Here is a 15,259-nt window from a genome sequence, read left to right as displayed (position 1 = left end):
ACTGACGGGCACTTCAGTAACTAAAATGTAAAACCTCTACTTGCAATAACAGAATCCCAGCACTATAATTTGTCTGGGAAATGAGCAGGAAGCACAATACAGACTCAGAGTCAACATCACTCATCTCTGACTTTATCTACTACAGTATACTGCTACCTACATTCTCGCTAGTTTCTTTTTATCGTACTATAATCAGATGAGCTTTATCACCACCTATGTCTGATCATCAATCTCATTCATTACCATCCTTCTGCTTTGCAAAATAAACCACTGCCAACATAAATGTGTGCTTTGATTCAAACAAGGCTGAAAAGGGCCACACTGAAGGTAATTTCAGCTGGATTTTAAAACAAAGAATAAAAACTTGTTTTTCCTTTGCTCCATGAAGAGAAATAAAACCTTGCATTTGAATGCGGTTGATTGGAACAGTAAGCAGCAAGTTGGAAAGCAAACACACACAAAAATCACAGAACATTTTTATCAAACATTTAGCAACAAAGAAAAAACTAAATCTAGTCTTTAGATTTGGACTTTTTTTTAAATAGAAATTTTAGTCATTTAAACAATTCCTGATTTCACATTATTCTGAGCTAGTTTTGCTTCATGTGGAATTGCAGTAACTTCACTATTTATCATTGTTTTATTTTGTAAGCGATCGATTTGTTGTTAATAAACTGATCAAGTAAGTAAGTATACATCTATCCATCCATCGTCTATACTCGCCTTGAGTTTTGAAGCGCTGGTGTTGATGGTGAAGTCCAGGAGAGAACCAAGATATAAATGATTCATTTTACAAGTATGTTTTGCTTTGGTCTTTCACAAAACAAATACAAACAAATCACATTCTTTGCTTATGAGGTTAGATGCGAGTGGCTCAGAATTTCCTCTTGAAAGTCTTTAACAGTGTGGCACTTTGGTATAAATGTTTTTGGGTTTTTTGGGTTTTGGAAGCCCAGTTTTGTGGAAATAGCTTGAAGGATAAAGGTCAGTACAGGCACTTCTCCAAAATGTGCCACGATCCAGAGAAAGTAGGAGTAATTTGTCCAAATGAAGCACAGAATTTCGCTGCGCTCCAATCAAAATAAATGAACTGGTTTTCGTTAGTGTGTGCGAGTCTGACTCAGTATGAAGGTCTTTCCCAGCCTTGAACTGGGTAAATCATGTGGCACTGGCTCTGCAGCTGTGTCCCCATAGAGAAACCAATGATCCTGTTTTCATTCATTTGGAAAGGAATAACAGGATGTAATGAACCAAGACTGCTTTACCAGAAACCTTGTTGGAATTCTCCTCAAAAACGGAAAACCCTCAGTAACAGGTCAAGATTTTCTCCATCAAAGAATTACAGGATGCAGAGGACAATTGTTTTTAGCAGCGTTGTATCAAATAATCACTGTTAAACCCCCCAAAATGTGCAATTTAAAGGGTTTTAGTAGCAGTAGAGTGCTTGACATCTTTTGTCTATTAGTGTTGACACTGAGCCTGTAGTTTTCACTCTTCTCATATCACAATTGACCTGCACTTTTTAAGTTCATAAAAACTTTTGTGCTTAAAATTACTTTCCAAAAAAGTGACTTTAGCCTAATTTGTTACAACAACGTGTTTTGTTTGTTAAGAGGAATTAAACATGTTCTACATTGAGACAACTACAAGCCCCACTTGAATCTGGGAAATTTTGTAAAGAGAATTAAAGATTAAGGTGATGGCAAGACCTTTCAGGCACTCCTCACAAAAACATAAACTGTGAAAAAGAGTACCTGTGAAAATATACCAAAAATTGGTTAACAATTATAAGGGTGTGACTTTTAAAATGCAATTAAAGGTTTTTTTCTGTTGAATAATGAGAAAGAGAAGAGTATTGTGGTTTGAATACATCTCTTCCTCTTCATCATCGCTCGGCATTTATTCGTTTTTAGCAAAACCAGCGTACTAAATATTCAACAGGTACTTCATGTTTTATATACGGTGTAATTTTGCTCCATTCCAGATTGATTTCTTAACTTTAACTGTTTATCGTGGCATCATTAAAGAGAAATCACAGGGTCCTCTTTGTTCCCTCCACAGTGGAGGCCACATGAACAGTTTAAGGCCTGCGTGTGTTGTGGCCTTTAATTACGGAAGATGTGAGCTCACACAGAAACCCCTGCTTCTTTCTTTGTGGGCTCAGAATTGACAACAGAGCTTTTTTCATTCGCATGTACAGGCCTTGCAGATGTAGTGGCCTGTAAGGTTAAAAAAGGAACAAACATCTTCACTGGTGAAACAACCAAGGACAGGAACCCAGTGGAAAAACCAAACCTACCCCATGCTCCGTAACGAGTGGAAATTTGATTGAACAAAACAAAACAAAAAAGACTTCTAAGTGATTAAGACTGAGCTTTTTTGTGTGTGGAAATGTCTGAGTTGCAAATGAAATGACGTGTGTATTTATGAGTTTCATGCAACGCACTCACATCACACATCACACACTCAGCACCTCCTGCCTCTGTAAATTTCAGTCAGGATTTCTGTTTTGTTGCTATTCCCGGCTTTAGTTTTTAAAGACCCACACTAAAATTTTAAATATCCAACTCTAACTTCCCTCCTGAAGTGTTTTGCTACTCTATAATAATTACGCAGCATGCTGCTGATAGAGCTGTTCTGTGCCAGCCCAGCAGCCGAGTTGAACAGATACACCCATTTTGCCAGCTGGAAAAGACATTAATGTCCTTAAAGGGTAATCCCCAGAAGTAAGCTTTCCCTAAATCAGCATAACATCATGGCACTTAGGATAATCTACAGCTTTCACTAAACACTTTTAATTATGTGAGAAATTCAGCTGAGTTGAAGGACAGGCAAGTAGTGGCCTGTTGTGATAGAGGCAATGTGGCTTACTGCTCAGAGCGCTATGATGTCAGTGGGCAGCTTGAGTGGTTGGGTAAGAAAGAAATTAGCCTGATGTGGCTGGATGTGCTTCCCGTTGCCTTTGTTATGTAGTCAGTGGGTGTTGGGGCAGTGGCAACCCCATTCATATGATTTATTGAGTCAGATGTACAAATTCATAATCCAATATAAACTTCAATTTTGACCCTATACTGCATGAAAGCTTGAATCAATTTCATGCAATCTTACCTTTATTTTTACATGAAGTCACTATACTTATCCTTCTCCACAAACAGCTCCATCACACTGCTCTAAATTTTTTTGTTTGTCTCTCATTTTTGTCTTCATCTTTTTAAAAGTATGGCAACATCAAGGTGATTCCCATAAATCCGATATAATTTCATAGCTCAGAATGGTTTCTAAACCCTGCTACTCATCCAGCTATTGGATAAAACGGGTTTAAAAAAAAAAAAGCATTACAAAGCCAACCAGAGAAATAAAACGCATTAAGTTTAAAAGTAGGAATAAAATATTAGATTTCCAAGAGGACAGATGTCTGGTAAAAGAAAGAAAAACACATTATAATCTCCCTTTATTTAGTAAAAACTGTTAGGATTTAGTTTCTTCTTCATGATCAGGGACCACTACCATCTTGTTAAATCCTGGGACTCCAACTTTATTTGATGAGAGAGCGACTTGAGCTGGAAAGATTTTGGTCACAGCAGTTCAGTGAAAACAGGAACTCAAATATGGGCTTAGGGAATTTTATTGCAGCGTTACATAAAATTGTTTTTCTGGACACACATGCTTCTGGAAAGACCTCTGCAGTTTTTTTTTAGCCTTTAAAATGCCAACTCTTGTCTGCTCATGGGGCCCTGATTAGGAAAAGATGGAGGATGAAAATTCACAGACATGCTTCCAGTCAGTTTACGAGGTACGAATGGAGACGCTGCTGCCAAGTAGAGGGAAAGCTTTCACACTAAAAATAAAAATCTGTGGAAATGCTTTTGGAAAGTTCTTTATTTTCATTTGGCTGTGGCCACATTTGAACAAAAATAAAGTGCCTCATATTTAGCCAATAAAACCATAACATGTTCCCTTAACATAACTCACCTGCATCTCTGTTAACTAAACTGAAAAGGTTATGCACCAGTATTTATTGCATAAGTTTTTTTTTCAGTTGTCAAAGTCCTCATTTGTGTAATTATAGAACCACAGTATTTAATGACTAGTGAAATAACTTCATCAGCTTTCAAAACTATTCCTGCTTCTTATACTTTTAAAAAATGTTCATCAGTGTGTTTTATTTTGGATTTGGACCAATAGACTAAAAAGTGTGGTACTGTATACCGGTATAACTCTGCCCCTTTTCCACTAATACCTCAAAATAATCAAATTGATTATCTTTAGAAGTCACCTAAAGTCTTTCTTTGTGCAATTTGATCTGAATAAATGCAACTTTTTACCTGTGGGGTTTGTTGGTGAACAGTATTGAACCAGCAGCATAATTAGGATCAATAAGTATACACTGTAAAAAAATAAAATAAAATAAAAATCTGTAAGTTAACGAGCCTGTAAGTTACGGTAAAATACCGGCAGCTGTGGTTGCCAGAACTGTACTATAACAAATACAGTAAAATTCTGGCAACCTCAACTGCCGGTAGTTTACCGTAAATTAGTCTTTTTCTTTTTTTTTTTACAGTGCAGCATGCAGTTTGGCTCTATCCACACTGTGCAACATGGTGGTGGTAGCATGATCCTATGGGAAGTCAGAGTTCAGGGGAAGATGGAGCTGAATGTGGGACAATACTGGAGGAAAACTTCTTAACAGCAGCAAAACAACCCCAAACAACAAGCGCTAAAATGGAATGGCTTAAATCATGTGCGATCAAGTCAAAGCCCGAACATAAATCCAACCAAGAATCAGTGGTAAGACCTGAAAACCTATGTTTACTAACGCTCTCCATCTAATCACCCTGAGCCTGAGCTGTTTAAAAGGGAAGGATGGGTCAACCTCTCCTGAAAGACATGTGGCTGCAAGAATGTGGCTCCTCAAAGTACTGACTCAGGCTGAATGTGAACGCAAAACACAGTTTACAGTGCTTTTACTGTCACTAAAATACATTAAAGTTTACTGCTGTAACATGAAAAGGGAAGGAAAAGTTCAAAAGGGTGTGAATACTTTTGCGAGGCACAACATTAACTAGATCAACGGGCAAAAACTCAGTCTTCAGATGTTTGAAGGTGGTAGTGGCATAAGTTAGCAGACATTAAGTTGTAATAGTGAACAGTGGTTCTAAATTCCAACTAGGGGTTTTTAAATGTTTGTGGAATGACACAGTGTGAAAAATCTCAAAGGATGTGGATATTTTCTTTTTTGTAAAGCATGGTAATTATGCATGAATATCAGTTACAGCCTGTCAAAATTTCAGGATACATTAGAAGAAAACAGTGGGCATGTGGTTAACGTGCTACAATAACACATTTACAGTCCTGACATGCAAGATAGCCCTTCTGTGTGTCGACAAAATAACAAATTAAGCCAATTTGCTAACCCTGAGCATGATTCCCGGTGATGTTCCATGTCTTCCATATCCTCTCTGACTCAGAGCCTCCTAAACTTCTGAGTGTTGGTGGTTGTGTCCTCAAAATAGCCACACCACAGACCCGTCTGGTGGCATTCAGAGCAGCACGCAAAGCCAGGCATCACAAATTGCCATTCTGAAAATGGCATTTTGATTCTTTCTTCCAGGGGGAAAAGGGCCTTGTTCTGCAAAAGAATGGACAGTTTTAAGTGTCATTAATGGATTTATTTTAATAATTTAAGTTCACATAAGGTAACATTGAATTTCGTCAAAATGACATTGAGTTATGCGTCTTTGTCAGGGTTTTTGAACTTATATTGGACCAATAATGGAACATTTTACTTTTGAGTAGAATTGATCCATGTTCCATTTATTATTAATCGAAGGCAACTCTAAACAGATGCGTGTTTGGCCTCAGTGCTTCAGCACTTTGCAGTTTTCTGGAAGTTTGGCCCAGATTATTGTAGCATACAATAAAACCTAAAATCTGCTTCTTAATGATTGGTTCTGATTCTGGGGATGCTAGAATAAATAAATAAAACGTGCATGTTTCAGATCATTTCTGCTCATTTTTCCGATATATTGCTCTATTTATGATTTATTGTAGGGAAGTGAAACGGGTTAAGAGTTACATTGTTCATAATAACTACACAGATGTTGATCTAACCATATCTCATTTTAAATTCTCTTTGACTTTTGCTTAGATTTTTATGCTTACCTCACTTTTATTTATATATAGGAATATTTATATATTTACTGCTTTATATTTCTATTTACTTGTCAGCCATACATTTATTTATATTAATTTATTTCTAAAAATGTTTATGTATTGTCTATATATTAATATTTATTTATTATACTTTTTATTGGTAGTATATTTATATTTTGTTTCTTTATATGAATATTTATTTATTTTATTTTGTCTTTATTTTTAATAATATTTAATTTTATTTAGTTTTTAGGAAGGCATAATTTTTCTGGTATTAAAATAAATACTTGTATTTATTTATTTTTACCTCTGTTAAAATCCTGTCTTGGGATTGTTTGACCCTCAACAATAACTCATGCAGGGACACAGTACCAACGCTGCGCTGACAGGTGTGTGAAAATGTCCTCTGATGTCTTCATTCCCCTTACAGCGCCACGGTTTGGCTCCGTTTTCTCCAGGCTGACGTCACCGTTGGCTTGTGTTAGATCGGAAACCTGTGGTCTCCGTGTAATCCAGGCTCCCCTCAGAAGAGTCAAATGTACCTTTTTGGGCCGGGGCTTGATGACAACATCCCCTGTTAATGTGGTGAGCGTTAAATCAGAGCCGGGCTCTGGCTTTGAAGCCTTTGTTAATAGCCGGGAGAAGGTAATACCTCCAATCACACAAAAGAAGAGGAGTTGTATGATTCATATCTTATAAAAGACAACATCTGCTGTGAACATAAGCGACACAAAGCGCCACTCTTACTCTGTGGTGGGGGAAACTGGTCTGTGGATATGCTTCCCAGTTCCCAGCTCTTATTAAATGTTGTGATAAATGTTAGAATGATGGACACATGTGTTCCCTGACGACCAGGATAGGTGAGTCTTCCAGACAACATGCCCTACAGGTGAGACATGATGATGTTTTCTGACTCAGGTTACAGCAAAGGAGCCTGGGACAGGTTGATGGAGACTTTGTTTGATGTTGAAAAGAGAGAAGCCCGTGGGAGAACAGCGCCCGAACCTGGGAAAGCTGTGAAAAGGCACCTCTCAACAATGTGGTTATGTTATGTTAAAAGCACACATCAATATTGCTATTTAAGCACTGAGGCGTCGCTGATCATTTGTTACGTGTTGGCATTGTTTTTCTCACTTTGAGCAGAGGATTGCATGTGATTTAATCCAACCATTGCAGGAAAACTGATCTCAGCAAATCCAGAATAGAGTAAAAACTTTTCCAAACTTAAGCAAAACCAAAGAGGATCATTTCCTAGCATGTGTCCTTAGAAAAAAATCCTTTACTGATACAGCTATTTACAAAAATGAAGCTGAAAGCCAAGCAGAAATTTCTGGAAATGCAGTCAGGGTTTGATTTTGTAAGTTTGCTCACTTGCAAAGAAACAAAAAGTCTCTTAAAATATACTATATATATAGAGAGAGAGAGAGCATTTAGTCATAAACAGAGAGTGAATTAACCAAAGATCTGAAAAAAGTACATTTCATAGAAGTTCAAATTGATTTGCATGTCACTAAGTGAAAGATTCCCAACAAAACTTGGGTTGGCACTCAGCTTTGAGAATTTGTTTTATTGGCAAGCATAGCAGTGAGATGTTTTTTATAGTTGGTCACCAGGTTTGCACACATCAGGGATTTTGGCCCACTCCTTTATCCATGCTGTAATCCTTCATGGTTTTTGGCAGTAGCTTGGCACCTCAGAGCCTCAGCTCTCACTACACATGTACTGTAAGAATGAAATCTGGAGACTGTCCATACTTTACTAATATCTTCAGCCAAGATTTTGTTGCTTTAAAGGTGAATTTTGCCACTTCTCTCAAAATCTTTGTCTGATCATAGGATTAGAAAGCTGGACAGAGTGTCGGTTTTAATCAATTTTAACTATGTAAAAATGAGCACATTTCTTTATATTTTCTAGAAATTTAGCATCAAATTAGTTGGAGGAATGGAAATGTATTGAAGTGACTTAAAGGAATACCTAAAATAATTTCATGCCACAAACATCAACATTTTTTAAAATTAAAAAACAATCTTAGAATCAGAAAATAAATCACCTGTAAAAAAATATTAATTTTACTTATAGTTGAATTTCAAATATTGAATCTTTGTAATAAAGCACTTTATCAAAGTGTGTGTCAACATTTTTAAATCTCTGCTGATACATCGTCCATTAAAAGATTTTTATATCCTTGACCCAGATTTGAGTTCAGTTAACAATACAAAATAATAGAAGATAATAAGAGTCAGGCTTAGATTAACCTGATCACGCAGCAATCTCTAAATCAACCAAATCCCAATTAGGGAAACTAATCATAGTTTGTGGCTCAGTGTTGCCATCTGCTGGCTTCTCTCAGTCAGTTAGCGCATTTCTTCCTCCTAGTGGTCTGGTCTCTCCACTTTGAAATTCATAGTAACTACGTCCTCGATGCCAGCCTGCAGCTCATCGTGCTCCTGCACGGCGGAGACCCCTTTAGGGGTCCCGGTCAGGATGAGATCCCCCTCTTCCAGGCTGATGAATTCGCTAATGTAGCTGATCAGATAGGGTACCGAGAAGATCATCTGCGAGGTGCAGCCGCTCTGCCGAAGCTGGTCGTTCACTTTCAGCCAGAGCTTGACCTTCCCCGGGTCAGGGATGCGATCTTTAGGGATGAAGTCGCTGACAGGGCAGGAGGTGTTGAAGGCCTTGGCCAGGGTCCAGGGCAGACCCTTGGACTTACACTCGTCCTGGATGTCCCGGGCTGTCATGTCCAAGCACAGCGCGTACCCCGCTACGTGCTCCATGGCGGCGGACTGGGGAATGGCTGTACCCCCTTTGCCGATGACCACCCCCAACTCCACCTCGTGGTGCAGGTTGCTGCTGTAGAGAGGCACCAGGATGGGGGAGCCCTCTCTCACATATGCAGATGGCGGTTTCAGGAACAGGACAGGCTCTGTAGGAATGGCGTTTTTAAGCTCTTTTGCGTGCTCTGCGTAGTTTCTCCCCACGCAAATTATCTTCCGTCCCCATTCCCAGAACCGAGAAATATTCCGTGATGCCATCATGGGAAAACTTTAACTTAGTGTGTGTAGTTTGAGGCGCTACGAGCAGGTCAGCCCTGGAAACTTTGACCGACCTGAAATAAAACCATAGACATAGAGGAATGAGATGCCGCTCTGGCCTCGTTTACCCGAAGAGACGATGCTTCAGCACGCCCGCCATGTTACGAGTGGCAGGCTTGCCTTTGAAAGAAAGAATATCAGTTCATTCAGTAAATTCCATAATCCACCCATCTGGTATCTATGTCTGTGCAAGGTTGGGTACACACTGGAAAAGTCCCCAGTACATTGCAGGTCAACACAAGATACGCACACACACTCACGCCCCCCCACCCCCCCTCCACACACACACACACACACACACATATGGACTAAGAGGACCATATTATCCAAAGAAATATGGAGAACAGGCTGGGACTTGAACCCAAAATATTCTTGTTGCAAGGCAACTATGCTAGCTGTTAAACCATGCAGCCTAAATCTTAGAACTACCTGGAAATCAAAATAATTTGTTTCTGAAAATATACTATCCATCCATTTCTCCACACATCTATTATTCTCTCTGTACCTCAGTCAAGTTATATATTTGTGAATCACTTTTTTTTGTCTACTCATCTATATCTACACTACTTTCTACACCCTTTTATCCATACAGGGTTATTTTGGGTTATAGTACATTTACAAACGATTTTAAGGTGATTAGATTAAATAAATAAATCAGTAAGATAAAATAAAAAGGTGCAATGGAATGAAAATGAACAAATTCAACTGAATATAACAAAAACAAGTACACTGACACAAATATTATATAATAATAATAATAAATAAGTTTAGGACTTATTGAGTTAACTCTGACACTAACAATATGGCGGCGACGTCTCAACCAGGAGATTATGCAGCATCTAACGCGCCTGTATCTATGCCAAAGAACTTGATCATCAACCTACGGCAAGCCAGAGGAAACCTATACATAAATAAAACTTGAGATCAAAACCATTCATTTTCACATTTGATCTGTTTATATTTGTCACATAAATGTTTATCACGTAAACAAAACAAACGGTAAGTGTTGATCAAATGCGTAGCCACAGACTGATTATCATCATTTAGACAAAATACCTTCACGATTTGATTGGTAATGTCTAGGAGGATGGCGCTGATTAGGAGGCGGAGGCGGAACTGAACCAAAACCAAACTTTTCTGGTTAGTTCAGCCGTGATAAGATTTTAGTAACTGTAATGTTAATCAAGTCACTTGTGGGGAGTGCCTGCACTCTGATAGGAGCAGCTACAGCGATAAAGTTTGGTATGTCCGAAATGTTTTACAGTTGGCTAGCATGTTAGCCTGATTAAGTTCGATGTCACGTACTTATATGCTGATGATGTGTTTATGTTTGTGTCTCCAGTGAGGCGAGTGAACACAGCTGGCCTGTCTCTGTATTGTTGTTGTTACAATACTTGTTTATAAAATCGGACACAGTAAAGTTGTAACTGATGTTCAAATATTAACTAAAACAACAACATCAACACAAAACGATTGTGTCTTTAAAGAGGATGGTTAAGCTAACGTTTAATTTTAGGGTGGTCAACACGTCGTCCGTATGCTCTTACTTTTAACAGCATAAAACACGTTTTAATGAGCAAACTGCGGTCACAGTAATGGGTATAAAGTCAACCTCAAAGTGTTTCTATCAACACATGTCGTCTTGTGTCCTTCCATGAAGCGCCTGTGGAAGTGAAAGCCCAGACAGCCGCTCTCCTTCACAGCACGGTGAGGAAATCCCACCTGGTCCAACAAGCCAACATGAGGGTCGAACTTCTGCCGGCGCTCAGTGACAACTACATGTATCTGCTGATCGATGAAGAGTCAAAAGAAGCTGCCATTGTTGATCCAGTGGAGCCAATAAAGGTCTGTACTTATGATGGCAAATGAAATGTGTAGGTAAAGTTTTTGAATAGCAACATAAGCTGGTTTTATGTGGTTTTGTAAAACTTTTTTTTTTTGAAAATCATTTTATTCCTTTGTCCTTGATAGGCTGATGAAATATTAAATTAGTAGATTTCTCTTGGAACTTGAGAGCTTCTTCTCTCATGGTGAATCAAACATGAGAGAGATACTGTAAGCTGCGTGGCTATGATAATCCAGGCACAGAGCATGGACATTTCTGCAACTTGCGAAACTGAAGGGATTTTGAGAGAATGACTCAGTCAGTCAAGTGACTGGGGTAAAAACCACAACTGCAGGCTCATTGATATTAACACATCTGCTTCAAAAAGAATTTTAAAGTTGACCTTAGAACACTTTTTTTGGACAACAGAAAATGAATGGAAAAGCATCCAAAGTCCAAACAGAAAGTTTGAACTAACTTCAGATAACTTGGAGAACCATTAATCACACTGAAGACCAGCTGCAGACACGTTGATTTAATACCTAGTTTTAGATTAACTTAAGAAGTGAGTGTGCATGGTTGTTTGCCTTGTGTCTTTCTGTTTGTCCTGTGACGTTCTCCACCTCTCACCCTATGACAACACAGACAGACTCTAGACCCAGCCCTCTTCCACCCTACAGCAGATGAGGCAGTAGAAATTTGTAGACAAATTGGTAGATGATAAATAAGATTTTTTCAACTCTATGTTTTTTTTTATGCGTCTTTGCTTAAACACTACTACATTAAGGACTGAATAACCTCAGTCTGCCATTACATTTTTGAAGAGGCCTGTTAATAAATTCATATGGTATGGATTTTATTTTTTAAGTCTCTTATTTTTCTGGGGTTTTTTTTCATTTAGATGTGTTAAACAAGGGAGATCCTGGATGTTTAGGACTGTAAACACCTCGTATTCTCATTGTTTTTGAACATATTCAAGGCTCTATTGACACAAACTCCTTTTACGTAAAATCTTCTTCACACCAGGTGACTCAAACTGACATACAAAGCTTCCACTATCAGTCTGTCCTTGCTTGATTCACAGCACGAATTAATCCCATTTTAGCTCTCACCAGCCGTTTTTACGCCACTAGCATAACCTTACTCTCTAACATAACATCGGTTCTTTTTCTGTCTTCATCAGGTTGTGGAAGCTGTCAGAAAGCACGGCGTTAAACTCACAACCGTTCTGACTACCCATCATCACTGGTATGTTTCGTATTAACGTATTAGCATTAACAAGTTTAACCCAAACATGTACTGGCTTTACACAATTCAGGCTTTATCCATCCATACATGTTTTATGCCTGCAACGCGCCTCTTCTTCTGCTCTTGTAGGGATCATGCAGGTGGAAATGAGAAGATGGTGAAGCTGATGCCAGGGCTGAAGGTCTACGGAGGAGATGACAGAGTTGATGCAATAACGAAGAAAGTTTCTCACTCAAACACCTTCAAGGTAAGAGCGTAGCATTGTTCTTTCCTTATTATAATACTACAGTAAGCTCCCCCCGGCTAAAGAGCTCACCTTTTATTCATTTTTTATTTTTTTAAAGCTTGGCTCACTCATTGTGAAATGCTTGTTCACACCCTGTCACACAACCGGCCACATCTGTTACTATGTGACTAAAGAAAGCAGCTCTGAGCCACCTGCTGTTTTCACAGGTTTGCAAATGCTATGACCTTTCTTACACGTTCTGTTTAAATGCAATGTAAGTTGTATCCCTCTTTCTTGTTTGTTTTTTCTCTCTTTTTCTACATGCAGGTGACACGTTATTTGTGGCCGGCTGTGGTAAATTCTTCGAGGGTACGGCAGAGCAGATGTACAAAGCCTTGATAGAAATCCTGGGACGTCTTCCCCCTGAAACGGTAAATGTAGCACCATGTAAATCAAATATGTGTGTATTTACTTGAGATTTTATATGATAACCTGACACAAAGTAACTGTGGAACTAAAATAAGAATAATGCACCATTTTTAAAAGTGTATGTTAGAAATTGTAATTACAAAAACAAATCTGAATCTGAAAAACGGATCCCATCTATCTGTATTTTAATCTACTTTACTACATTATCCGAACTGTACTGATGGTATGTACATGATAATTGCACACTGTTGTACTTTAAAACATAAACGCATCAGTGCTGATTTTTTTTTTCCCCATAGAATCTTAAAAGGTAGACTTCTTGAACCAATAAAAGACCATAACCTTTTATTGTTTTTCTGGTGTTTGCAACATAACCTGATAGTGTCTAGTTGTTATCGCAGGAGGAACCTAACTTCTGTTTTTCTTTGTAGCGTGTTTACTGTGGCCACGAGTACACAGTCAGCAATCTGAAATTTGCACGCCATGTTGAACCGCATAATGAAGTCATTCAGAAGAAGCTTGCATGGGCAAAGGTACTGGACTTTTGTGCCATCGCTTCAATCAGATGTCTAAAAAAAACATCCAAGTCTTTGTAAAGATTAAAGCTTCCTGTGTGTTTGCTTTTTTTTTCTGCAGGAGAAATGTAGTGATGGAGAGCCAACTATCCCGTCCACTTTGGCAGATGAATTTACATTTAATCCCTTTATGAGAGTGAAGTATGTACAGCCTGACTGACAATTATAGGATTGGAGTTTATTTAAAACTAAATAAAGAGGTGTTTTTTTTTTAAACTCACTCACATTCACTTTGATGTTTCTTTTAGAGAGAAGTCTGTTCAAGACCACGTGAAGCAGACCAATCCCATTGAAACCATGAGAAGCCTTCGGAAAGAAAAAGACAACTTCCGGGTCCCGAAGGAGTGAAGTCCAGTGTGTTCCTGTTTTTACCCCCTTAAAGCACTGCAAGTTCTACATTATATTAAAGAATAATTACAAGTCAACCTCAACACCATTTAAAATAGATCCACTACATTTACCCCTTACTGAATGTGCCCAGTTATACTACTTTAGACTCAGATGTATGAAATTACTAGATGTTCTCATCCTGTTATGTGAGGTTTGTTTGGCTGATGGTGATGGGACTGTTTTGAAGAATATATGGCTTTAAGAGATGAATTTATTGTAATTTGTAAATGCTTAAAATATATATTAATATATTGATGTACTAACAGTTTCATTCAGTGTTTAAATTGGCCCATTTCATAAAACAGGGAGCCGTGTAAGGAACAATCAGCCATATGTGTATATGGTTTCTGTAAGTGGATTTCATATGAAGTAATAATCTCATTTAAGATCAACATTGTTTTACTCTGATTGCCTTTGTGTTGGTTCTATATTTGCTTAAAGCCTCATTTGAGTAAAATGCAGCAGAACCTATACTTAATTTCTCATCTTATTATGAGTGGTTGGTGTTGTCAGCATTACTGGTTAGATTTCCTGAATGTTTGTAAAGCACAATCTAAAAAGAACACCGCATGATGTTCTTTGGAAAAAGCAATAAAACACATCTGTTGGAAGAAAGTCAATGGAAGGATGTTTTTTGATGTATCAGAAATCTTTTTTATGAGACAAGGTACTTTGGTGTCTTTTGTGTGCATGTACTATATGTGTGTGGTGAAATATGTCTAATAGTGGCAAGGAAGCAAATAGAATTGGACATTTTTTTACCCTTTTTACCCTTCAACTTGACTGCCGGGTCAAATTGATCCGAACAGTATGTAACATGTAGATGCAGGGGGTTACAAATGTGTAAAATGAACCATTTTCAATTTATATGTAGAGTGTATCTATTAAGACAAATAGAAAAAGTTTCATGCATAAAAAATACTTTCAACTATTTTTAAAACATTTTTTAACTTTAAAACAGGTCGATTTGACCCGCAACACAAAAGGAGGGTTAAATATACCAAGTGACTCTGAGAGAATAAATGTTTTTTATTTGTTTTTTGTAAATTTAAAATTGATCTCTAGTACTAAATAAGTCCCAGTAGGTGTTTACCTGTGTGATTTTATTTTATTACGCATAACTTGATAAACTTGTAAATTAAATGTGAATCAAGTAATGCATACCCAATTCTAAGTTAAATGACTGCGGCTGATCTTCCCATTTGTAAAAACATAGATGTTATGCTTTTTAATGCATTTATTTTTCATCCATTTTTGTTAAGCTGAGGTGGTTGATTGTGGTTTGGGCCTCATACAGCCTTAAGCTCTGACTGACATC

General features: G+C 37.9%; 2 protein-coding genes across 3 annotated transcripts; one reads left to right on the top strand and one right to left on the bottom strand.

Annotated features, from left to right (window-relative positions):
* Positions 1 to 7,700: 7,700 nt before the first annotated feature.
* fahd1 (fumarylacetoacetate hydrolase domain containing 1) lies at positions 7,701 to 9,429 on the bottom strand. Its single transcript, XM_028042885.1, has one exon. The coding sequence runs from the start codon at positions 9,189 to 9,191 to the stop codon at positions 8,526 to 8,528; it is 666 nt and encodes a 221-aa protein (XP_027898686.1). The 5' UTR covers positions 9,192 to 9,429; the 3' UTR covers positions 7,701 to 8,525.
* An 867-nt stretch (positions 9,430 to 10,296) lies between these two features.
* Positions 10,297 to 14,561, top strand: LOC114160322 (hydroxyacylglutathione hydrolase, mitochondrial-like). 2 transcript variants are annotated; one of them, XM_028042877.1, is made up of 9 exons: positions 10,297 to 10,388; positions 10,909 to 11,093; positions 12,257 to 12,321; positions 12,451 to 12,568; positions 12,666 to 12,774; positions 12,875 to 12,978; positions 13,408 to 13,509; positions 13,613 to 13,692; positions 13,800 to 14,561. In XM_028042877.1, the coding sequence occupies exons 2-9, from the start codon at positions 10,989 to 10,991 to the stop codon at positions 13,897 to 13,899; spliced, it is 783 nt and encodes a 260-aa protein (XP_027898678.1). In that variant the 5' UTR covers positions 10,297 to 10,388; positions 10,909 to 10,988; the 3' UTR covers positions 13,900 to 14,561. The 2 variants fall into 2 exon arrangements, with proteins under 2 accessions (XP_027898678.1, XP_027898677.1); XM_028042876.1 differs by having other exon boundaries at positions 10,322 to 10,490.
* The last annotated feature ends 698 nt before the right edge of the window (positions 14,562 to 15,259 follow it).

Source organism: Xiphophorus couchianus, chromosome 16 (genome assembly GCF_001444195.1).
Source record: "Xiphophorus couchianus chromosome 16, X_couchianus-1.0, whole genome shotgun sequence".
In the NCBI taxonomy this organism is placed as follows: domain Eukaryota; kingdom Metazoa; phylum Chordata; class Actinopteri; order Cyprinodontiformes; family Poeciliidae; genus Xiphophorus; species Xiphophorus couchianus.
This window is presented reverse-complemented; position numbering and strand designations above follow the sequence as displayed.

Bases quoted from the DNA above. Each gene is read 5' to 3' on its own strand.
- fahd1 (XM_028042885.1), bottom strand. From the start codon at position 9,191: ATGATGGCATCACGGAATATTTCTCGGTTCTGGGAATGGGGACGGAAG.
- LOC114160322 (XM_028042876.1), top strand. From the start codon at position 10,424: ATGTTAATCAAGTCACTTGTGGGGAGTGCCTGCACTCTGATAGGAGCA. The intron at 10,491-10,908 runs GTATGTCCGAAA...CCTTCCATGAAG, and splicing joins AGCTACAGCGATAAAGTTTG to CGCCTGTGGAAGTGAAAGCC. The intron at 11,094-12,256 runs GTCTGTACTTAT...TGTCTTCATCAG, and splicing joins ATCCAGTGGAGCCAATAAAG to GTTGTGGAAGCTGTCAGAAA.